General features: G+C 43.9%; 1 protein-coding gene across 4 annotated transcripts in view; it reads right to left on the bottom strand.

Moving 5' to 3' along the window:
* LOC140587412 (ankyrin repeat and SOCS box protein 2-like) overlaps window positions 1–23,338 on the bottom strand; it is a 29,426-nt gene extending 6,088 nt beyond the window's left edge. Inside the window, exons 1-8 of one of the 4 annotated variants that reach the window (XM_072708686.1) lie at window positions 23,049–23,327; window positions 21,359–21,691; window positions 20,857–20,958; window positions 18,759–18,928; window positions 17,408–17,563; window positions 16,646–16,891; window positions 3,600–3,771; window positions 404–457 (exon numbers count right to left, since the gene is read on the bottom strand). In XM_072708686.1, coding sequence (XP_072564787.1) covers window positions 404–457; window positions 3,600–3,771; window positions 16,646–16,891; window positions 17,408–17,563; window positions 18,759–18,928; window positions 20,857–20,958; window positions 21,359–21,615 — 1,157 coding nt within the window. In that variant the 5' untranslated portion in view covers window positions 21,616–21,691; window positions 23,049–23,327. Of the gene's footprint in view, window positions 1–403; window positions 458–3,599; window positions 3,772–16,645; window positions 16,892–17,407; window positions 17,564–18,758; window positions 18,929–20,856; window positions 20,959–21,358; window positions 21,692–23,048 lie in introns of those variants that run through there. The other 3 variants (XM_072708687.1, XM_072708689.1, XM_072708688.1) reach the window with 3 other exon arrangements.
* Between the last annotated feature and the right edge of the window lie 1,868 nt (window positions 23,339–25,206).

Raw genomic sequence — 25,206 nt, 5'->3', positions numbered from 1 at the left:
AATAATGTCAAGTCCTAAGCAAGATCCAAGCATACTCTACTGCCCCATACTAACAATATGGCTACTCATTTACTTTATTCATTTGAGAATTATTATACTAAATATGGTCCTAATATTCAACATTGAACATTTTTCATGTTGTGTCTCAGATTAAATGAGATTATCAAACCAAGCTATATTTATTTACATCAATATAAGTACATAAGATAAATATGAAATAAAATATGAATATTTTAATTAATCAGTTTTCCAGAATAAAAGCAAACTAAAGTGCATACTGATATGAATGAGTGGTTAGGAGATCAGTAAAGGTTTAAGTGCAGACAACAGCTACGCTAAGCTTGAGTTAATTCCGTAAGTTACGGGAGAGCTCGCAGCACCACTGCAGGCTTTGGTGACTTACTTAACTGACAATTCGCAACAGTAGGAATATGATGCATAGTTCAGCAACTTTTCTCTGCAAAAGCAATGCGGGAGAACAAAGCAGATGTTACACCATTACAAGCTGTGCTGCTTACAGCTGTCGGGTGGTGCTATGAATTTTCCAAGACACTTAATATAGTGGTGTCTAGCTGTGCCTCTGTGGACACTGAATACACTCTTTGTACCAACACAGAAGTGACAAAAAGTGACATCAGGTTATTACTGGTGGTAATAAAGTTGCATGTCAAAATCCCCAGAATGTCATAATACTCATTATTACCAAGCTATGGATTTATTGACTAAACACTCATTTGTATAAAAAGACCTTTTTAAGCTGCTAAAAAACTGAAAATATATACTGTGTTTAAAAGTATAAGGTATTTCCATGCCTTAAAAGGTTTCTAAGGCCAGAAACAACTGAGACATGTATTGTGTGTCTGAGCAGGAAAAAATTGCATTTTAACAAAGTATGCCCATAGATGACAATGAACAGAATATCTGTACTATCCCCCCCACCCCCACCCCCCACCCACCCAAATAACATTCAAGCAACACAACACGGCTGTGGGAAACATTAGAGTCTGCCTAGGGCAGCATTCCCCTGGGACACAGCTGTGCCCATCCCCAAGATATTAAGGCAGTCTAGAGTGCAAAACAAGGCCCAACGCAATATTATGTTGCGCACATTCAGTGCAATGTATAATTCAGATATAATCACGTAGAATTTTAAATATAAAGCATTGCTCAGTTCTCAGTTTGACATGTGAAAACCTGGTGCCACAAAAGCATCGAGAAGTAACTTCTGCCCTTTTTCTTTTGAAAATATACAGGGTTTCAAAATTTAATATTAAACTGAATATAAATGGGTTTGAATATTGCACTTCAGTATTAAAAATAGAACAGTATTATGTTTTTTTTTTATCATTGTAGGTTTAAACTGTGGCAATTCTTCCACAGTCATTAAATTCTTCAACAAAAATTCCTGACCTCAGGAAAAGGATATGCAAGGGAGAATGAGCTATGGAGATATGCCAGTGTTGTTGCTGATGATAACATACATCAGTTCAGTGCACTCTAAAACACCCTTGCTGAAACCAAAGATAAGAGATTAATAATGCATTTGTGGTCAACTAGCTTAATCTCACAGATAAATTTGGAGAAACCCAACTTGATCCCAATGAAGTAAATTAATTTCAGAAAAAAACCTTTTTTACGCAAAAAAAAGTTTCAAATTTATTTTTTTTTTTCAAAAAAATATTTTACGCACACACACACACACACACACACACATATGTCGGGTAAACATATCTTTATGGGGACCACTCATTAATTTCTATGGGAATAATGCTAATGCTAACTATGACAACCTTAACCCCTACCCAGCCCTAACCTGAACCATAAGTAATTAAACAAAATATGAGACTTCTTGCATTTTTGCTTTTTTGATTGCAGTCACAGATCTTTGTGGGGACCTGAAAAATGGTCCCCACAACTTCAAAATAACAGGTTTTTATTACATTGTGGGGATCATTTGGTCCCCACAATGTAATGTAAACATAATCCACACACCCATACAGTATATATATGTGTGTGTGTGTGTGTATATAGCATTAGAACATATGGAAATTAAGAGTAACACAAGAAAAACTAGTAAGAATTTCTTCTGTTCTCCAAAAAATGACTGATATCCACGTGCAGAGGGGGGGGGGGGGCGGAGGGTGCTTGAGCACCCACCCCTTTCCTCCAGGATGCCTCAAGTGCCCTTTTCTTGGGTTTTTTTTTTGTTGTTGTTGTTGTTTTTTTTTTTTGTTTTTTTTTAATGTGTATGTGCGTATGGAGCCCTGTCTTTGCCCCTCAACAATAAAATGTAACTATTAATCTCAATTTTGCTAAATAAAAGGATCTGGCTTGCATCAGTCACATGACTGCCATTAACCAATGCTCGCCCTTGAGGGCAGAGCGCACTCGTTACGAGACGGGTACAAGCTCGCAAAGTGCACGCGCATTTTCTGCAGGCTGGGTGGTGCGGAGCTGGAGGAGAAGCAGGCAAATTAATTGGAAGGTGCAGACTGCAACAAAACAGTAAATAGGGTGTACAGCGCACACTATAGTCTATAACAACAAATGAATTGAAATAAATGAGCGTGCTGTTTGTGCAACAGCGCGACAAACATTACCTGTCCTTTTATGAACTGCACAAGTAATGGTGGTCATTAACTGCTAGCTAACTGGGTAAGGGTGTTACAAGGGGGTCTGTAGCTCTTTCCACCGTTTTAGGGAACATGTTTTGTTTTAAAGTAAGTTACAGGACTTTTCCCTTCTTTTCTGGAGGGCTTTTATTTCACTAAAAACGATCTAATATGGATATCCACATAATTCCATATTAGATTCGTCATGAATGTGAGTTGTTGTTATTCAGCCTGTTCTATCTTTTTTAACTTTGAGCACCCGCCCCTTTAAACGTCTCTGCACGGCCCTGCTGATATCTAGTTGGATGGCTAGATGAACACCGCTTCAGGTCCCAGACCCCTCCTCAGGGGCACTTTAGCTATTCCATGTATTTATGAAATTTCACCAGCAGCTCACTTAATTCATTAATTATGTTTAAAAAAAAAACCAATGAGATATTGATTAGCTATACAATGTATGCTAGTGGTCAAGTTAAAACACTGATGTATTAGATCCCCTCACACTCCATTCATTCAAGGACGGTCTGGGGTGCCCCTAAGGAGAGGTTTGGAAGCTGATGTTAAGTTGTATTTTCTTCTCCACAAATATACAATTAAATACACTTACTACCCGGATAAATAGCTTTTAGCATTTTCTTTGACTAAGACTTTTGCACAGTACTGTATTTCATATATTTGCACAGAGCAAGGAATTTGAGACCATTGCTCAGTTGCTCAACACCTCAACAGAGATGTTGAATGGAATTTAGGTCAGGGAACTGGGATGATAATGGAAAAAGCTTGATTCTGTAGTCAATAAACCATTTTTGCTTCCCTGGATTTTTGGAGGAAAAATAGACCCACAATATTACAAATTCACCATCATACTACAGTGCAGACCCGGTTCTTTGTATTTAATAATAAATGATTGTGTAAACAAATAAGTACTTCCTACATTATATACACATACTTCACAAGCAGCTATATAAAGCCTCAGGCAGTACCTACCTATCATTCCCACGCTGAGCCGCAATATGCAGTGGAAGTAGCCCCCCCTTGGCTGCTATATTTGCATCAGCATTTTGAGACAGCAGGATCTTCACTATATCGTCATGGCCGTTCTTGCTAGCCTCATAGAGAGCTGTGGCTCCATCAGCTGCCTGGCTGTTCACATCTGCACCTGCAATAAACAAGAGAGTGGCTATGTTACATGGGGCCTACTTGCTGGTTCCAAGCCAACACATAATATTGCTCACCCAGGGCATCATCTATCCCAATTATGACCTTCTGGCAAATGTTTTCCGATAAGGAAAACCAAATCAACACACCACTTACTGCAGGGGTGGCCAATCTTATCCACAAAGGTCTGCTGTGTATGCGGGTTTTCGCTGCAACTCCCTAATCATATTACTAATTAGAGGACTGATTGGCTGAAGCATCCTCACACCTGGGTTTGAACAGCTGACCTACAGGTTATCCCAAAAACCTGCATACAAACCGGCCCTTTGCGGATAAGATTGGCCACCCCTGACTTACTGTTTTTCTTGATTGTTTTGGAGCATTTCTCAAATGACAATTAACATTTGACAATTAACAACAAGTGTAATTTCCACACAAGAACATCATTTCTGATTCTATGAAACAAATTTCCAAATGATTTATTACATACATATGCAAACGGCTTCATACAATTGTCATTATTAATCGCCATCCATCTGCTGCAGCCAGGTGTTACGTGGGCGTCCCCTTCGCCTGGTCCAGCCGCTTGGGTCCTCAGCAATGAGGATCCTGCGAGCCAGATCACCCTCAAGGAAGTGCGCCATATAGCCGTAGGGCTGTAACTGACACTCCCTCACAAAGCAGGTAATGTGCCTCTTTCGGGACTCCTCTAGCAACCGCTCATTCGACACAAAGTCAAACCAGCGGTACCCAAGGAATCTCCAAAGGGACATAGTACCGAAGGAGTCCAGTCTTCATCTCAGCTCACTGGATAGCATCCATGTCTCACAGCTATACAGCAAGACAGGGAGCACCAGGACTCTTGCAAAGACAGGAAGAGTCACCAGAGACATGAATGTCGCTGCCAAGGCAGGTAAATCTCTCAACTAGGTCGACATTCTCCCCACAGACAGATACACTACTAATATCTGTGCCTAAAAAGTCATTAAATGCCTGGATCTTGGTCTTTTTCCAGGACACCCGCAATCCCAGACACTCAGACTCCTCACTCAGTCTCTCGAGAGCCCCGATCAGAGCCTCCATTGACTCCGCTAAGATCAGAGCATCGTCGGCAAAGTCAAGATCAGTAAATCTTTCTTCACTAACGGACACCCCACAACCCTGCCCAACACACAGTCCCTACAAGCATTGAATAGAGTAGGAGCAAGAACACACCGCTAGTGAACGCCAGAATCAACTGTGAAGAACGCAGCGGTTCTCCCTCCATTCTGCACAGCACTCACAATACCAGTGTACAGGACAGCTAAGATGTCCAGCAACTCCTGGGGGACTTCCCACAGGGCAACTCGATCAACTGAGTCGAATGCTTTATGAATATCGACAAAGGTTGCAAAGAACTTCTGCCAATACATGCGCTCGATGAGGACCCTAAGTGCAAGGATACAGTTAAAGGTAGACTTCTTAGGCGTAAAACCAGACTGCTCCAGTCGCTGACAGGCAAAGAAGTGATCATGCATCCTGTTTAGGATGACCCTAGCAAGGACCTTACTCGGCACTGAAAGCAGTGTTATCCCCTGTAGTTGCCACAATCCAGGCAATCACCCTTCCCTTTCCAGATAGGGACTATAAGTCCCATTTTCCAGTCAGTTGGGATGATGCCTGACTACCAAATGGATGCAAAGATTGCCTGCAATGCCAAGAGGACAGCCTTACCACCAGCCTGGAGAAGTTCACCCCGGATACCACAGATCCCTGCGACCTTCCCTATCCCAAGATGATTTACCACCCGTGCAATCTCACTGAGTTTGAGTGGTTCACAGCTGATTGGAGGATCAGCTTCAAGAACTGTGGACCCAGAGATGTCCAACATCCTAGCTGGAGGGTCAGCTTTAAATAACTGCTCAAAGGAGCCGGCCCAGCAGGTCATTGTCATTAGAGTGTCATCCGTAAGGACCGTTACGCATTATGGTCACCATACCTTAAGAAGGACATTGCTGCCTTAGAAAAGGTGAAACGGAGGGCTACGAGAATGATTCCTGGTCTTTGAGCAATGTCTTATGAGGAGAGGTTAGCTGAGCTGGATCTGTTTAGCCTTGAGCAAAGGAGACTAAGGGGGGACATGATCCAGGTCTATAAGATTCTAACGGGTCTGGATGCTGTTCAGCCAAATAGCTATTTCAATATTAGTTTAAATACTAGAACTCGTGGCCATAAGTGGAAATTAGTGGGAGAACATTTTAAAACAAATTTGAGGAAGCACTTCTTTACACAGTGTGTAGTTAGAGTATGGAATAGTCTTCCTGCTAGTGTAGCAGAAGCTAAAACCCTGGGTTCCTTTAAATCAGAGCTAGATAAGATTTTAACAACTCTGAGCTATTAGTTAAGTTCTCCCCAAATGAGCTTGATGGGCCAAATGGCCTCCTCTCGTTTGTAAATTTCTTATGTCCTTATGTTCTTATTCCATCACCCGCCCTGACTGCAAGTCTCCGAAGAACAGAGTCAGATGTGCGTAATTTTTCGATTCCTCTGTAAGCAGGATGTGGGTCACTAGACCACAGAAGGTGAGTACAGACTGGAGTAGCTACTGAGTCATGCACTGCGACTCCTCTCGATAATATCCAGAGTGCCCTGCGAGATGAAACACGTCCTTCTGGGAACACTGGCAACACCAACACAACCCTCTGTAATCTTCAGGATCTTATCACAGAAGGTCTCTCATATCAGGTTAGAATCAGCAGTCAAACCAAAGTGTGCAACTCTTGCGCAAACTGCATGCAAACTCATCAGAAACAGCTTATCTCCCTCAATGAGACATCACTCAAATAATACACTGCTCAAAAAAAATAAAGGAACTCTGAAAACACATCAGATCTCAATGGGGGAAAAAAATCATACTGGATATCTATGCTGATATGGACGGAGTAATGTGTTCGGAATGAAAGGATGCCTCATTGTTTGATGGAAATGAAAATTATCAACCTACAGAGGACTGAATTCAAAGACACCCCAGAAATCGAAGTGAAAAAATGATGCAGCAGGCTAATCCATTTTGCCAAAATTTCATTGCAGCAACTCAAAAATCGTACTCAGTAGTTTGTATGGTCACCACATGCTTGTATGCATACCTGACATTTTGCCAGGGCATTCTCCTAATGAGACAACAGATGGTGTCCTGGAGGATCTCCATCCAGATCTGGACCAGGGTATCACTGAGCTCCTGGACAACCTGGCGGCATCAGATGGCCCGAAACATAATGTTCCAGAGGTGTTCTATTAGGTTTAGGTCAGGCGAGCATGGGGGCCAGTCAATAGTATCTATTCCTTCATCCTCCAAGAACTGCCTGCATACTCTCCACACATGAAACTGGGCATTGCCGTGCACCAGGACGAACCCAGGAGCCACCGCACCAGCGTAGGGTCTGACAATGGGTCCAAGGATTTCATCCCAATACCTAATGGCAGTCAAGGTGTCGTTGTCTAGCCTGTAGAGGTCTGTGTGTCCCTCCATGGATATGCCTCCCCAGACCATCACTGACGCAGCACCAAACCGGTCATGCTGAACAATGTTACAAATAGCATAATGTTCTCCACGGCATCTCCAGACCCTTTCATGTCTGTCACATGTTCTCAGGTTGAACCTGCTCCCATCTGTGAAAAGCACAGGGCGCTTGTGGTGGACCTGCCAATTCTGGTATTCTATGGCAAATGCCAATCAAGCTCCACGGTGCCAGGCAGTGAGAACAGGGCCCACTAGAGGACATTGGGCCCTCAGGCCAACCTCATGAAGTCTGTTTCTGATTGTATGGTCAGAGACATTCACACCAGTGGCCTGCTAGAGGTCATTTTGTAGGACTCTGGCAGTGCTCATCCTGTTCCTCCTTGCACAAAGGAACTGATACCGGTCCTGCTGATGGGTTAAAGACCTTCTATGGCCCTGTCCATCTCTCCTAGAGTAACTGCTTGTCTCCTGGAATATCCTCCATGCCCTTGTGCTGGGAGACACAGCAAACCTTCTGGCAATGGCACGTATTGATACGCCATCCTGGAGGAGTTGGACCACCTGTGCAACCTCTGTATGGTCCAGTTATCGCCTCATGCTACCAGTAGTGACACTGACTGTAGCCAATTGGAAAACTAGTGAAAAAACAATCCGAAAAGATGAGGAGGGAAAAATGTCAGTGGCCTCCACCTGTTAAACCATTCCTGTTGTGGGGGTCGTCTCATTGTTGCCCCTCTAGTGCACCTGTTCTTAATTTCATTACAGTTTTTCTCCATTGGTTTGGCTCATTTCTTGAAACAGAAATGACATTCTCTGTCATGCGCACCAGTCAGGTGATCGCCACTAGGACCTGGAAGTAGGTGATCGTCCGGAAGATAAATAGCGGAGCTTCACAGTCTCTCGCCGCTCAGTCATTGCTAAATGACCCAAGCCTCTTCTACCTCCATCGCTGGTACTGTGAGTACTTCAGCCTTTGATTCCAGCAGTCTGATTGTGTGTATATATAGAACGGGGATTCCGGGGGGAATTCCTACTCGTTAGTTAAGGAGCGTTCTTAGATTAATCGCGTGGTTATCCTACCCTTTTCATGTACACTCCGCGTCTGGGTTACCTTCCATGCTACATTAAATATCCGCTGTCTTCCGATCTTCGCCGTGTTTTGCTACGGGAATTCCTGACAGAATGACTGAGCCCGGTGCGGTTAACCCAGCGGAGTTCGCCGCCATCTGCGACGCCGTTGCAAACCAGTCGGTACTGCTCGATCAGCTCCAGCGTGAGGTCGCGGAATTACGGCAAAGCACTGAAATCCAAGCTGCGTCTCGCGGCGAGGTGGAGGCGCTGCGGCAGGAGGTCGCGAGCCTTCGCGAAGCAGTTCGGGAGCTGGCTGGCGAGCGGCACGCACCGCGGGCGGCGGCTCGTCTTTCTTCCCCTGTTGTTGACTCCCATCTTTCACTGCCTGAGAAATGGAATGGGGTAGACAGGAAGTGCGATGTATTTCTCACTGCGTTAGATTTAGTGTTTGAGCTCCAACCTACCCGATACTCCACAGATAGACAGCGCATTGCACTTCTCGTCTCCCTTCTTACCGGACAAGCAGCGGAGTGGGCTACGGCCATTATTCGGTCCGGATCCGACATAGGGCACTCTTATCCCGAGTTCATTTATGAACTCCGTGCTACGTTTTGTCATCCGGATAGTGAGGTGGAGACCGATTCAAGGTTGTACCATCTGCGGCAGGGGGGCTCGCCCGTAAGCCGTTATACAGCGGATTTTCGCACCCTCGCAGTGCAAACCACCTGGGGTGATTCCGCTCTCCGGACGGCCTACTATGAGGGGTTGGCTCCCCGTATTCGGGATGAGCTTGCCGGTAGGGAGCTCCCCGCCACTTTGGAGGGTCTCATTCAACTGGCCCTCCGGATCGACCAACGGATGAGCTCGCGTCCGAGGCAAATCCCCCGTAACCTGCCACCCACATCGTCTCCTTATCCACCAGCTGCTTTCCCAACATCTGCAGGGGCTATCACCCCACCTCGATCCGTGGACCACCCGGGAGCTGGAGAACCCATGCAATTAGGGCGTGCCTCTCTGACCACAGCGGAGAGGGAGAGGCGTTATAGGGAAGGTCTGTGTGCCTACTGTGCCTCTCCCAAGCACCATCGCGCCGTCTGTCCCCTCCGTCCGGGAAATGGTCAGACCCGGTGAGTCCTGGGAAGAGCTCACTGGGTCCCTTACATCTTTTCTCCACTACTACGGCGGTTTCCCGCCTCACGGTTCCGGTACACCTCCAGTTTGACCACAAACGGGTTAAGACCTCGGCTTTTATTGATTCTGGAGCCGCAGGGAACTTTATTGATCTAACCTATGTCAAACAACTAGGGATGGAGCTGGTGGCGTTACCTCAGCCGGTTTCGATCACTGCGGTGGATGGTCGACCTCTGACCACCAGTCCTATTACTCACCAGACTCAATTTATCTCCCTCAGCATCGGTCAACACCATGAACGTATCCAGTTCCTTGTCACATCCATCCACTCACCTCCCATCATCCTAGGGCACCCTTGGCTCTTTCAGCACGACCCCCTCATCACCTGGACCCAACAGCGGATTCTTCAGTGGGGGTCGACCTGCTCTGAACTGTGTCTACAGACGACAGCGGGGGTGTGTGTCGTTGAGTCCGAGGTCCCCGATGTCGACCCAGAGGCCATCCCCCCTTCATACCGTGACCTAGCGAAAGTCTTCTGCAAGAAACGGGCCGTTAAATTACCTCCTCACCGGCCCTATGACCTCGCCATAGACCTCTTACCAGGTGCGACGCCACCCCGCGGCAGACTTTTTTCCCTTTCCCCCATAGAGACCAAGGCGATGGAGGAATATGTTGCTGACGCTCTCCGTCAGGGCACTATCAGGCCCTCTTCCTCACCCGCGGCCGCGGGATTCTTCTTCGTGAAGAAGAAAGACGGTGGTCTCCGTCCCTGCGTCGACTATCGGGGGCTCAACAACATCACCGTGAAGAACCGTCATCCACTTCCGCTGACCAACACCGCCCTGGACGCTCTATCCGGTGCTACCTACTTCACCAAGTTGGACCTCCGGAGCGCATACAACTTGGTGCGCATCAGGGAAGGCGACGAGTGGAAGACAGCTTTTATCACTCCCACTGGTCACTACGAGAGTCTAGTGATGCCCTTTGGTCTGTGCAATGCCCCCGCTGCCTTCCAACAATTTACTAACGATGTGCTACGGGACATGCTAGATCGTTGGGCATTCGTCTACCTCAACAACATCCTCATCTACTCCCATACCCTAGAAGAGCACATCCAACATGTTCGGGCGGTCCTCAGGCGTTTACTCGCTCATCAGCTGTACTGTAAGTTGGAGAAATGCGCTTTCCACCAGCGCTCCACCACGTTCCTGGGTTTTGTCATTTCACCCCAGGGTGTGGCCATGGATCCCCAGAAGCTGGAAGCTGTGCGTCATTGGCCCCTACCCAGGACACTTAAGCAGCTGCAGTGTTTTCTGGGGTTCGCCAATTTCTATCGGCGTTTTATCCGGGACTTCAGTACAGTTGCTGCGCCTCTCACCGTTCTAACCCGTCCTTCCACCCATCCTTACAGTCTCACTCCGGATGCCATCAACGCATTCCAGAAGCTATGTCACTTTTTTACTACTGCCCCTATTCTTCTTCACCCGGATGCCACCAAACCCTTCATGGTGGAGGTGGACGCCTCAGACGTAGGTGTCGGAGCGATCCTCTCTCAGCGGGGTCTGGACCAGAAACTGCATCCGTGTAGTTTTTTCTCCAGGAAGTTCAACCCCACTCAGCAGCGTTACGGGGTGGGGGACCGTGAACTGCTGGCCATTAAGTGGGCCCTGGAAGAATGGCGTCACTGGCTCCAGGGTGGCAGCGAACCATTCATGGTCTGGACGGACCACCAGAATCTCATCACCATCCAACACGTCAAACAGCTCAACCCTTGACAGGCACGATGGGCCCTGTTCTTTGAACAATTCAACTTCCACATTTCATATCGGCCGGGGTCCAAGAACACCAAGGCTGACGCTCTCTCCCGCCAACACGAGGCCGATGCTCCTCGGATGGATCCGGAACCGGTGGTGCCCACCGCTCGAATCGTCGCCCCTCTCCAGTGGGATCTGGAGACTAGAGTGCGCCAAGCCCAGACCACGGAGCCCGCTCCGGCAGATTCTCCACCCGGCCGGCTCTATGTTCCCACGTCCATCCGGCTGGAAGTCCTTTCTTGGGCTCACTCCTCTGCCCTGGCAGGCCACCCCGGTACCAAAAGAACCTTTCAGTACCTCCAGCGCGCTTTCTGGTGGCCTGCCATGGATCGGGATGTCCGAGAATTCGTGCGAGCCTGTCCGGTGTGCGCCAGGGCCAAAACCAACAATCAACCGTTTCCGGGTGGACTTCAACCCCTCTCGGTTCCTCGTCGGCCCTGGTCACACATCGGCCTGGACTTTGTCACTGGCCTGCCGGAGTCGGAGGGGAAAACTACGATTCTCACTATCGTAGACCGTTTCTCCAAGGCGGTGCACTTGGTGGCCCTAGCCGGACTTCCATCGGCTAAAACTACCGCTGAACTGATTTTAGAACACGTGGTCCGTTTGCATGGGTTCCCCAGGGACATCGTCTCGGACAGAGGGCCTCAATTCACCGGCAGGTTCTGGAAGGCTTTTTGCCGCATGATCAACTCCTCTTGCAGTCTGTCTTCAGGTTACCACCCTCAAACCAACGGTCAGACGGAGCGGACTAACCAACAACTGGAACGCTACCTGAGATGCTTTGTTGCGGATAAACAGCATTCCTGGGCGCGCTACCTCATTTGGGCTGAACTGTCTCACAACCTGCACACTTCCGCCGCAACTGGTCTCAGTCCGTTCGAGGTGTGCAACGGTTTCCAACCCCCTATGTTCAACTATCAAGAACCGGAGATGGATGTCCCATCGGCCCAACAGTTAGTCCGTCGATGTCGCAAGCTCTGGACGCAGGCACATTTTGCCATCAAGAGGGCTAATCGTCAGTACATTGCCCAACACCGCCGTCGGCACCCCCCGGGTCGGTTGTTCCATGTGGGTGACAAGGTCTGGCTTTCCACCCAGAACCTTCGCCTCCGCACCGACTCACGGAAACTCACCTCCCGTTTCATCGGGCCGTACCGTATCACCCACCGTCTTAATCCTGTCACCTATCGTCTCCTGCTGCCTGGGACTCTTCGGGTTCATCCAGTGTTCCATGTTTCTCAGCTCAAGCCCTTTGTTACTTCTCCCATGGTTCCACCGTCCCCCGCCCCCCCTCCGCCCCGTATCATTGCTGGTGGTCCCGCTTACACTGTGCGCCGGATCCTCGATGCGCGCCCTCGGGGTCGCGGGACTCAATACCTCGTTGATTGGGAGGGTTACGGCCCTGAGGACCGCTCTTGGGTTCCGGCTCGGTTTATTCTGGATCCTTCCTTGGTCCGGGATTTCCGCCAGCGGCTGTCCTCCCGGCCGGGTCCGTCGGGTGCCGGTCCTGGAGGGGGGGGTACTGTCATGCGCACCAGTCAGGTGATCGCCACTAGGACCCGGAAGTAGGTGATCGTCCGGAAGATAAATAGCGGAGCTTCACAGTCTCTCGCCGCTCAGTCATTGCTAAATGACCCAAGCCTCTTCTACCTCCATCGCCGGTACTGTGAGTACTTCAGCCTTTGATTCCAGCAGTCTGATTGTGTGTATATATAGAACGGGGATTCCGGTGGGAATTCCTACTCGTTAGTTAAGGAGCGTTCTTAGATTAATCGCGTGGTTATCCTACCCTTTTCGTGTACACTCCGCGTCTGGGTTACCTTCCACGCTACATTAAATATCCGCTGTCTTCCGATCTTCGCCGTGTTTTGCTACGGGAATTCCTGACATTCTCAAAGTAACATGGACAAATCTCCAAACCACCTTGCAATTGTTCACAACAGAATGGCATTTCTCATTGATTTCATTAAATTGCAAATGCCTTAGTACATGTCTCAAGTGTCTCAGTGCATCTTTGCAAATGGTTAAGTACAAGTAGCCTGCAGTTAGCACAATGAGCCCACATTTGGCACATTTTCCAAATAAATAGATCTTGCTGATCTAAACTGATTAGCTGATTTTCAGTCTAATGGTTGTTCTCTCCAAAACATGTCAGCATGATTTCATCGTGTAAGTCATCATATGCACAATAGTCTGTTCAAATGTCAAAATTAGTCAAGAACATAATACCATGAACATCATATATGATGTTTGCCTAAAAACTGCAACAGAAAACTGTCCTTAGTGTTTCTCCCTCCTCTTTGTGTCAAATACTCCCTGCAGTACCTCTGCATAGGCCTGTACCCCAGGTTTGGAACCACTGGAGTAGTGGCCAGTAGCAGGCTATATTGAACTTGTGGAGGAGAATATAGAACAATCCTATGTAATTTTCCATTTCTGTTGTGTATGACTCCTCTATATGACTGATTTGATTTTTTTTACTCTATTGTAGAGAATAATGGCATTGGAAGGGAATGAAACACCTCACATCCTCGTGTTTGTTGATGAGGCTGGTTTTAACCTGGCCAAGGGCCGCAGACGTGGCCGTAACATCATTGGTCAGCGGGCCATGGTGGATGTCCCAGGCCAGCGAGGGGGCAATTTAACAATGTGTGCTGCCATATCTGAGAATGGTGTGGCCACACACATCCCCAGTTTAGGCCCATATAACACTCAAAAGCTCCTCATTTTCTTGGACCGTCTTTATACACATCTGGTCCCTGAAAATGAGAGAGGTCTCGAAGGGCCTCACCTACCACACTATGTGATCGTGTGGGACAATGTAAATTTCCACCGTGGGCCGCTCATCAGGGCCTGCTTCACCACCCATCCAAGGATGCTCATGGAGCTACTACCACCATACTCTCCTTTCCTCAATCCCATTGAGGAATTTTTTTCCGCTTGGAGGTGGAAAGTGTATGAACATCAGGCTCAAGACCAGAGATCCCTGCTCCATGCAATGGATGCTGCGTGCGAGGACATCACAGGGGATCAGTGTAGGGGATGGTTGAGACATTCGCGCCGTTTCTTCCCTCGTTGCATCGCAAGGGAAAATATCCGCTGCGATGTGGATGAAAATCTATGGCCAAACAGAGAGCAGCGCATGGATGGCCAGGAGGATGAGGATGGTGGCCAGGAGAGGGAGGGTGACGTCAACAACCAGTGAAAGTGTTACTGTGGTTGTGAAACTTTATTTACTGTAAGCCCTACTGTAGGCTAGATATAATTTTTATTGTTTTTTGTTTGTGTTTATATTTCATACATGTACAGAATACTGTATACATTTTTATGTACTCTAATGTATGGAAGTTACTTTATGTGTGTCAATAAAAATGGTTACAATTTCCTTGGCAGTAGGAGTGCAGTGTGTGTGATGTCAAACGTTGGAGGCTGCTCTTACTGTAAAATCCTTTTTTTTTTCAGTTTTATACATAATTGTATTCTGTTAGCTAGACCTCTGCCATGGTGACAAAACATCTAGGCATTTTGACTTGCAGTGCTTGCACAATGCCAAAGGGACGATGCATTTTGGGAGCACTGACTATTTATATGGGAAAGGAATTTAGTTTTGACACATGGGTAAACTATTTTGGGAGAGATATGAGCTTTTGCAGGTGATCCATGGTGCTGTGCTGAACCATCCAGGTTATTTTGGCAAAAAGCACTAAGTGAATGCAAATGAGCCAAAGCAATTGAGAAAGATCTTTGACATTTTGATGGTACTGACTCTTTATATGGGAAAGGAATCTATTTTGAAGCATGTGTGAACAGTTTCGGGAAAGATATGAACTTTTGCTAGTGAGCTATAATGTTGCGCAGAACTGTAAGACTGTTTGGCCAAATGATCTTATAGTTTTAAGAATGTAATTTCTGTTTCACGAAATGAGCAAAACCAATGGAGAAAAACTGTAACACCAAAGCAGCTGAAACTGATTAACAACCCCCTCTGCTACTTAACTGACCAGATGAATATCCAAGAAGTTTAGTTTACTTGATGCTATACTCTGATTAATAAGCGTTCTTTTAATTTTTTTGAGCAGTGTATGTTGTAATGTATAAAATTAAATTAATTAAAATAAAAAAATTATACATAAAAAAAATTATGAATAAAAAAATATTGTCTTATCTACCAGGTGTTTGGTGCTGATAACTCAGAGTTTCACCGCGTCGCAGTGAGGTTGGTCTTTTTTGAGACGTTTTTCTTAAATCATTGTTCAACTTAAGTCATTCCTTTTGGAACCAATTACTGACGCAAGGGTGAGGTATATGTATATCCCATAAATTGCAGTGATACAGCATTGCTGTGTTTTTGGTTTCTACAATACATTGTCATTTTGTTGTTCTTGTATTGCCATTTTACTGTTTTTGTGTTTATACAGTATTGTTGTATAAGTACAGTTTTTTTCTATTGTACTATGTCATGAGATCTGAAGAAGTTACTTGTGCTTTCAAGTACTTTCTCTTGCCAGTGAAGTTTACATATTGTAATCAGGGACGGATTATGGGTTGTGTGGGCCCCTGGGCAAAATTCAAGGGCCCTTGGCAGCCAAACGCCCTCCCTCCATGTTTCCATCAGAGGCCCTATAGGGTCAGGGGCCCTTGTAGGCAGAGGATCAAAGAATGTAGGCCCTCTAAAATAGACAAACGAAAATACATTGTTGATAAGCATTGCAAATTGTTTTGGGCTAGGGGCCCCATGGGCCCCCTGCACCCCAAGGGCCCCTGGGCAGCGCCCCCACTGGCCCGGTCCGTAATCCGTCCCTGACTGTAATACAGAGGCTTGCAATGTTGAAACTGGTGTCTTTGATATGAATTAGTATCAGTGTGCTAAAGAAAAATGATCAGTCAGTGACAATGAAAAATGGGAACCGACTATCATTCCAAATTTTGCAGCTCAGGAACATACCCTGACAATCTGACAATACATTTAAGCATTTTGGTGGCACTGACTAATTCATTGGTGGAATTATTTGCTTTTGAGACACGAGTTAATTGTTTTGGGCAGGTTACAGGCTTTTGCAGCTAAACTTTAGTGTTGTGCTATGTGCCTGAACTGTTTTGAGAAATGCTTTTACAGTCTTCTAAATGTTAAGCATTGATAAAGCATTGATTCATGAAATATGCCAAAACAATCGACAAAAGCTGAAAAACGATGCTGATTGTACTTTTAATTGAAAATCTTCTTTTAATTTTTTTTTACATTTATGTTTAATGCATGTATCAGTACTGCCAAGATGAATTCCTAGTACATGTCAGTGGGCCTGGCCAATAAAGTGAATTGTGATAGTGAGGAATTTTTGGTTTATCCCGATGCTCACCACTTTTGATGAGGAAGCGCAGGGCCTCCACACGGCCACACTGGGCTGCCACAAAGAGGGGAGTGATGCCGTACATGTTGGGGGTGCCGACCTTGGCCCCAGCTTCCACCAGCATCTCACAGATTTGCAGGTTGTTCCGGCAGACTGCTTCATGAAGCGCTGTCCAGCCCTGGATGCAGATTTTGTTCACCCCGCCACCGAACTTCAAAATCAGCTCCACCATTTTCACGTTTTCCTGCTCACATGCTGTCACAGCAAAGAATGACACAGCTTGTGCTCATGTGTGCACCAATGGTGAACATCCTTTCCTCACACTATGCTAATTCCTCAAATATTTATGCAAATTTGACAAACAGTTGAATATGTAGCGGTCTATCCAGATACAGCCTACGTATTATGAAGTGGGGAAAAAAAAATCAAAGTTTATTGAAAAAATGTCAACAGTACGGCAAACAGCAGTAGATGCAGGCAATTAAATGAGTTTCCTTGACAACTCACTACAGTGAGTAACAGAAATATGGAAATAAATAAACAGGCAAATAAATAAATAGATGGACGGACAAATAAATGAATATTTTTAAATGATCAGAATAAGTTAAAATAGTAAAAGTAAAGTAGCAAAAAAATTACTGAATGAATAAATGTATGAATTGGTGGGTGAATGAATGAATGAATTAATTAAATGTAATGTGCAAATTCTCCGTAATAATAGCCTGATGAGCTACTGAGCAGCCTTTCAGCCAGCTTACTGAAGCAGGGTACCTTTGAACAGGGGCGTCTCCCGGTCTTTATTAGCAAGGTCAGGGTCAGCTCCGTTTTCCAGGAGGTGACGTGCACAGGACAACTTGTCCCTGGAGACTGCCAGGAACAGTGGGGTCTGCTCCCTCGGGGTGCGCTTGTTGATCATTCCAGTATGAACTAGGGAGAAAGTAGTGTAAAATAAAAGGGCCACATGGGAATATGCAAGTATGTTCGTCATCTTTTCCATGTTTCACTACAAGTTCTGCCCTCCCCATACTAAAGAAAAACATGTCTAAAATATTTTTAAACATTGAAAATTAGCCACTTTATATATATATATCCTCCTGAGACCCCACCCATTCATGTATGTCCATTGTAGTGGACATTTTGTTTTTGCATCTATCTTTTCACTGATGTAAGGAAATGTATTTATTCCTGTTGTACACTAAAGAGGACATGCTGTGAAATTAAAACTAAAAATAAATTTGAAAAAAATTAAATTGTAAGATGTCTTATTTCCTCCAAAGACAAATAACCTCAAATTGAAGGACACTTTTTTCCTTGGGTCTCAGGAGGATATATTTACAAAATGCAATGCATATATGTACATGCATTTGTCTTCCATATGGGAAGGCATAGCATATCTTCATAGTGCATATGTTGCACAAATTTGGAAATGTGCACCATATACAGGGAGGATATATGGGTCTCAGGAGGATATATTTACAAATGCAATGCATATATGTACATGCATTTGTCTTCCATATGGGAAGGCATAGCATATCTTCATAGTGCATATGTTGCACAAATTTGGAAATGTGCACCATATACCATTTATGGTGATCACATCTGACTGGGTGAAATTGATCAATGATCATTATAACTGATTTTTTTCTTCTTCTTTATGTGTCAGGCAGATTACCATCTCATTGACATTTGTATATTTATCACATGAATATAAGGTAATAAAATGGACAGCGTCGCTATTTGCTTATTTTTTTTTTGACAACTTCAAAATACAGTACCACTGTTACAAATGCTTTTCAAATTAAAGTACTGTACAAATTAAATTACTGAACTGTGTATAATTGTAATATGCTATAATACAGTACTGTACTTTACATAAATATTCAGTTCAATAAAATTTTATTTACACAGCATTTTTACAATGTTACATTGTCTCAAAGCGCTGCATCCTGCTGGCTCATTTTTGGCAGTTTATTGATGATATTTGTCATTGAGAGAAAATGAGTTTCTTTTTCCTGTCATGTTTTCTGTGTCTGCAGCATTCGTCTCGGGTAGCTATCCAGATGCAGACAAGTTACCACAAGGCAAAGCAGGGTGATCCATCGAATGAATTATGAGAACCAACCTCTCAGCAGGACAGCCAAGCAGTCCAGTGATCCATAGTAAGCAGCCTCATGCAATGCCAGCCAGCCGTCCTTGTTGGGTTGGGTCAGACTCTCCAGATCAGACTTTGCCATTTCCTTCACAGTCTTCACATCATCAGCTGAGATAGCTCTGATCACTGGGTTCTCCTCCCTAAAAGTCAGATTCCTCCTATGTATGACTACTTTTCTGCTTTGTTATTTATTTGCGCATACTCATCCCCATTGTGTATGTATTGCGTATTTATTGTCCACTCATACCTATATTGCAATGCCTTGTCTTACATTGTCCTTTCTTTTATTGCACTTCTGTTGTCCTGTTTACATTGTTGTTTGTCCTATTGTACTGCTATGCACCTGTCCCATCCCCTGCAACCGTGATAAATGAATTTCACTGCGTTCCTCCAAACAGACATGATTATAAAACTAAAAACTTCTTTAGTACTATCATGCTTCTTACAAAGGCAATAGCTCATACAGAACAAGATAATAATACTTTTACTTTACAAGCCCTTTACCATGAAAATCATTTTCTTCATCAATCCCAGATAATATTTTGTTAAAACCTAAGCTTCTAGAGCCCTATTATTCAAATCACGGCCCTCGAGGTCCAAGCCCTGCTGGTTTTCCAGCCTTCCTTTACCTGTGAGCCAGGTGTGAAGCCTCTGACAAATCAGAATCAGTAATTATTAAACTAACTACCTGGGAGATCTGAAAACATGGCCTGGATTTGGAATCGAGGTCCAGATTTGAAGAACCCTGTTCTAGAGGTATGATAGCCTTTAGATTGACCACACAGTTACTTAGGGAATTCATTTAATGGCTTTAAGGGATGGTGAGTAATTGAGGTGAGGACTGTAGTCATCTCCCAGTTTGCAGCAAGTCAAATAAAAAGGTTTTGTGCCCTTGATTGCATTCCTCTTAGTGCACTTTTTCTCACTTACTTTGGCAGATTTCATGAAACATACTTAACATTCTCAAGACAATAAAAGCATTTCTCAAAACAGTATATGCATATACAGTAGCACAACACTAAGGTTTAGCTGCAAAAGCCTGTAACCTGCCCAAAACAAATAAGTTTTGTCTCAAAAGCAAATACTTCTATCAATGAATTATATATATGAAGTATAATCAGCATTGTTTTAACCATGAGAGTCAAAGTGTTTAGATATTTCCTCAGTATGTCAGTGTACATATGCTCCTGAGCTCCACAATTCCTATACATATTCATGTCAAAGACACCAATTCCAACATTGCAAGACTCTACGTTACAATACATACAGCTCACTGTCAAGAGAAAGCACTTACATGTACATGTAATTTCTTCAAATCTCCAGGCACACTACAATAGCAAACCAAAAATTCACATGGCGCTATAACACAAAACTAGCAAAATGGCAATACACGAACGACAAAATGACAACGAAATGTACTGTGGGAACCAAAAACACCGCAATGCTGTATCACTGCAATTTATGGAATATATTTTTTAATTATTTTGAAAGGTTGCTTGACTGTTTTGCATGTGGTGGCTTACACGATGATCACAAACATATATTGTTAGGGTTTAAAATGATTACAGTGGGATACTACATAATCTATTTTGAACAGCAAGACTAAAACAACTGAAAATTGTGCCAAACAATGACAATCGTACAAAACCATTTGCATATATGTACTAAACCATGTGGAAATCTGAGTGAAACAATGAGAAATGATGTTCTGCTGTGCATAAGTCACATTATAGTGTGGCAGTTACACTTCTTGTTTTGCAAATGTTAATTGTCATTTGAGAAATGCTCCAAAGTAATCGAGAAAAACTATAGCACATACAGAGTTTGCTGTGTTGCCTATGATTTCAAAGATGATTTTAAAGAGTCACAGTCCCAAAGAACTCAACTGGTTGGTTGAAACAAAATCTTGGTCTGGAATTTTACGTTCTGGACCTGAACTATCCACCCGTGACAAGCACACAGCTGGCCCTTTCCTGAGGCATGTACACAAAGCCTTATGTGTTTTTGAACTAGTCCATTCTGTTTGAATCCCAGGCCCACAGGATGGCTCACACACAGCTGTACTCACTCTTCGGGTTCTGGCATGACGAGGGTGCCATCATATCGCCGCCAGGCCACCATCCTCTGGCCATCTCGGGTGACGTAACTGCTTCTAGTTGCTCCTACAAGCCTACAATGCGTCAGATGACACAATTACGATGAGCAGTGACTTTGAATTCAAAATCTGCTGCACAGCCTTAGTAATCACTACGTAATCATTAGTAATGTGAAAGATGAGAATTCTCTGGCTGTGTTGCTTGTGGGCTGTATCTAGGTAAAGGGGTAAGAACTGTCTGTAGGTTGAATAGATGCCACCCCTGACTATCTGCAAGGACTTCACCAAGCACTCCCCCTGTTGTGATAACTTGGGAGTTAACTGACACAGAAGAGATCAGTTCTTCAGCTGCTGTAGTTACATTGTTAATTAGTGATTCCACTATTCTAGTACAAAAGTACAACCTGACTAGATAATTAGTAATTAGCGGTGTAGTGGTGTCCTCTCCAGTTTTCTGTAGGTAGCTTAATGTTACCCAGGTGGGTTTGCTGTGGGAGGGATCACTTCTTGGTCAGCAGCTTGAACATGCTGCCTGGCGGATTGGCTTGGCTGCCTTTGCATTGCAGTTTTGCTGCTTGACGCGACCTGGGCATTGGCTGCATTACTGTCAGCCAGACTGCGTTCGATAGCAAGCTCAAGCAGCTCCTCTTCCGAGAGGCCACTGTAAAGACTGTAGTCATCAGATCCCAGCGTTGAACATGCCGGGCCTTGTAACGTTGTACCAGAGGCCATGCTTGCTCCAGGGAATGGAAAACTGCAATAATATGAATGCTGTTCTTCCACGTTCCTCTTCAATGTGGCAATAGGTCTAAAAAAATTAAAAATACATTTTTTTTCCAGTGGCATTCGTGTCTGGACTCAAGTTCACATATGAATGGATTTGGTCTTGTCACATGCTCGGGTGAATTTTTAAAGTCATGACTCAAACACTTATGACTCTAAAAATCTTTTCGAGTCCATAGCCCTGGTTCCAGAATCATTTTGCCAGAATTTATGTAAGTTTCAGTACAAGACATCCAGTAAAAAGAAGCACAAGGCAGAATGCAAATTTTAGAAAACATTGATAACTAAGGTGACTTGCACAACTTCCAATTTCTATTGACACTTGGAGAGGAAACATAAAGGTAGGTATGTAGGCTAATGCTAGTGAGCTCAAGCAAACTCAAGCTGAGGTGAAACAGTGTTTCTGAATTTCCCAGTGTTTGAGCCTATGAAGATCTGGCATCTTGCCAAGGCTGATCCGGGTTTGATAATAATTATAGATGGAAGGGTGGATAATCACTTCTTTAACTTCTTTTTGTTTTATTCTATTTTTAATTTTTCCGTAGTGCAATAGTATCCTCTTACCAGTGGAATTTCCAATTCCATGTTTCCCCTCTTCCTAATTATTCAAGACCCACCAGAAGTTCCTAAATTAATTTGATGTACTTTTCTAGAGACATACTGGTCTCTGTCCAATGATTAACCACAATGGCAGTCGATACCTTCGTTTCCATTCCTTGAGTAGTGTGCATAGTTATGCAGCGTCAGCATTTTTTTCTGCACTACAGCAATTAGCTGTTTAATTAAAGCCACTGCTTAGATAGAATCATCATGTAAACACTGTAGGCTGTTTGGTGTACTTATTTCTATAAAGGTCATATTTAGATTAATAAAGTTAGACAGTGTTAATGTGACCCATTGCTGATCATTAGGATTATGTGTCTGTTAGAGAAAAAAGCCAAAGATCATGTGCTCTGCTCTTCAACACAGAGTCGATAGCTTCCATAAAACACAACCTTACACCCCCACTGCCCTTAGCTTGTGTTGACCTTCCAGTGCACATTACCCTGTACTGTGCTAATGCTACAATGACAAGCCATACATCAGACATTGTTTCTATGAGCAAGCAAAGGCCTGGATATAACTCTAAACATATTACAATGCTTTGAAAGTCTATTCAAATTTACATTTGTTTAAGATATAATTTTCCCTAAAGTGTTTTAATTTTTTCATATACTTCAGGTTTCACCTGTGAAAGGTGTTACAGGTTCCTTTCTAGAAAATCAGCTATGACAATATGACTATGTACAGAAAGAAACATAAAACCAGCAACTTATTGCAAATAAAGTAAAAACACTGCTTTTCAAAGATCACTTTTCAAAGTAATATTAAACAATGCTTACCTTCTTCCTTGATATTTGTCTTGCTAATTTGCCATTAGCTCTGTTTAGTGGTTAGCTGTGTCGCAAGCTCAGAGCTAGAGATCTGAAGCCGCACTGCCAGAGAGCCCCCTCCGAAGTGTCTAGGGGGTATTTTTGGTCTGTTCACATGATACACGCAGAGTGAAGACCCAACTGTTTTTTTACCTCTCAGGTTGCACACAAGGGAAAGAGAATTTAGTTCTGCAATGGCTGAAGAAGAAAGTAAATCGGACCCAGCATTAGATGGAAGTATTAGGTGGGCCAATTGTCTAACAGTAATACTAACTTCACCTAGAGTCAGACAGTAATATTAGCTGTACACAGTATCAGGTTGCAATGCTAACTGTCTGACAGTCTAACCCAGTATCTGACAGTAATATAAACTTGCCCAGAATGAGACCATGATGCTAGCTGTGTACAGGTCATATGGTAGTGATAAATGTACACTTTTGACTAGTGACTAGGGGCGGACCGGCAACAAAAAGCAGCTCGGGAATTTGTCCTTGATTAGAGGTGGGGGGGGGGCCTTGGTATATTCATTAATCATCCATTAATCATCGCCTGCGATCAACCTGGTAACATGCCACAATCTACCGATGGGCTAGGCACCCCTGGTATAACAGCTACCGTCCCCTCCAAAAGTATTGGAACAGTGAGGGCAATTTATTTTCGCTGTACACTGAAAACATTTGGGTATTTACCAATGGTATTTACATCTAGACCTAAAGATCTGGTGTTCCATTACAAACGATCACTCTTCTAAGTTGTCTAACATATCTAGATGTAAATACCTGAAAATAAAAGCTGAATTACTGATCTCATCTCATATTCATCTTTTGGTGTCAAACCCAGATCTTTTCAGTGTTCAGCAAAAATAAAAGAATTGGCCTCATTGTTCCCATACTTTTGGTGGGGACTGTATCTAATGCCAGGGTTGGGGAAGAAAGACCAGCCCTCACAAGACCTGCCCACAGGGAAAATTCCCAAACTTCCTGATAGCCAGTTTGCACCTGTTATCCCAACCTATCACAGGGCACATACACATACACATGCTATGGACAAAAACAGATGCCAGGTAGTCTAGGTGCCTGTCTTGTGGGGGGAAACTGGGGTACCTGAAAGGGCCAGGAAACCTCCCACCTCCAATCACTGAACCAGTCATGAAGAATACAAGAAATTTAAAACAATAACTATGTATTTATATCCATTTTCTACACCTACTTGTCCTGTGTAGAGTAGTTGGGGGTGTGGAGACTAACCAGGACACTACTGATGGATGGTTGGATGGATGGATGGATGGATGGATACTTCATTTCTCCCCAAGGGGGAAATACAGATATCCAGTAGCTCCTTTTAAAAAACATACTAATAATAAAAATCAATACAGTTATAGTACATAAAGGACAGAGGGTGGAATGCAAAGAAGGGAATAACCCAGGACGGGGCACTGACACATCGCAGGACACACCACACCATTCACACCTGCGGCAGAGACTTGAATGCTCGTCCAGAGGTATGATGTTAACCTGAATGCTAACCAATGAGTCATCAGGCTGCTCCTCGTATACATAATGGTCTCATTAAGTCCATTGGAGTGAATACATGCAATTTACATTAACTAATGTACCTAACAGTATGTTTTTCAACTGTCGATGGAAACCCATACAAGAAAGGGATACCATACAAACGGCACACATGTGAGGCCACCATGCCACCAAACCATAAAATTATTCTTGCCTATAATAATAGTAATGTTATCTTTATTTATATGATTTATAAAATATATGGAAGTTTGTGTATATTTATTTATCTTGTGAAATACTAGTGAATAGGACAATAGACATACTGTATAATTATTATAATTTAAAAAGAGATATATTTTATCAGACTGACTGAGGACTTTAAAATATTTGGTACATTTGGAAAAACATTTAATGTATAAACATGCCATTGTGACAGTTTAAGAGTGAAGCAACAAACTAGGCCAAATATTTACCACAGTATATATAATCCATATACAGTGGCTTGCAGAACACCATGACATAATACCCTGCTCAATCATTCCATGCAAGTACTGTTTGAATTACTAGAATTCCCATAGGAAATTAAATAGAATAAAACTGACATGGCACTTTAAGCT

The sequence above is a fragment of the Paramormyrops kingsleyae genome, unplaced genomic scaffold, assembly GCF_048594095.1.
Source record: "Paramormyrops kingsleyae isolate MSU_618 unplaced genomic scaffold, PKINGS_0.4 ups224, whole genome shotgun sequence".
Classification (NCBI taxonomy): Eukaryota; Metazoa; Chordata; class Actinopteri; order Osteoglossiformes; family Mormyridae; genus Paramormyrops; species Paramormyrops kingsleyae.
This window is presented reverse-complemented; position numbering and strand designations above follow the sequence as displayed.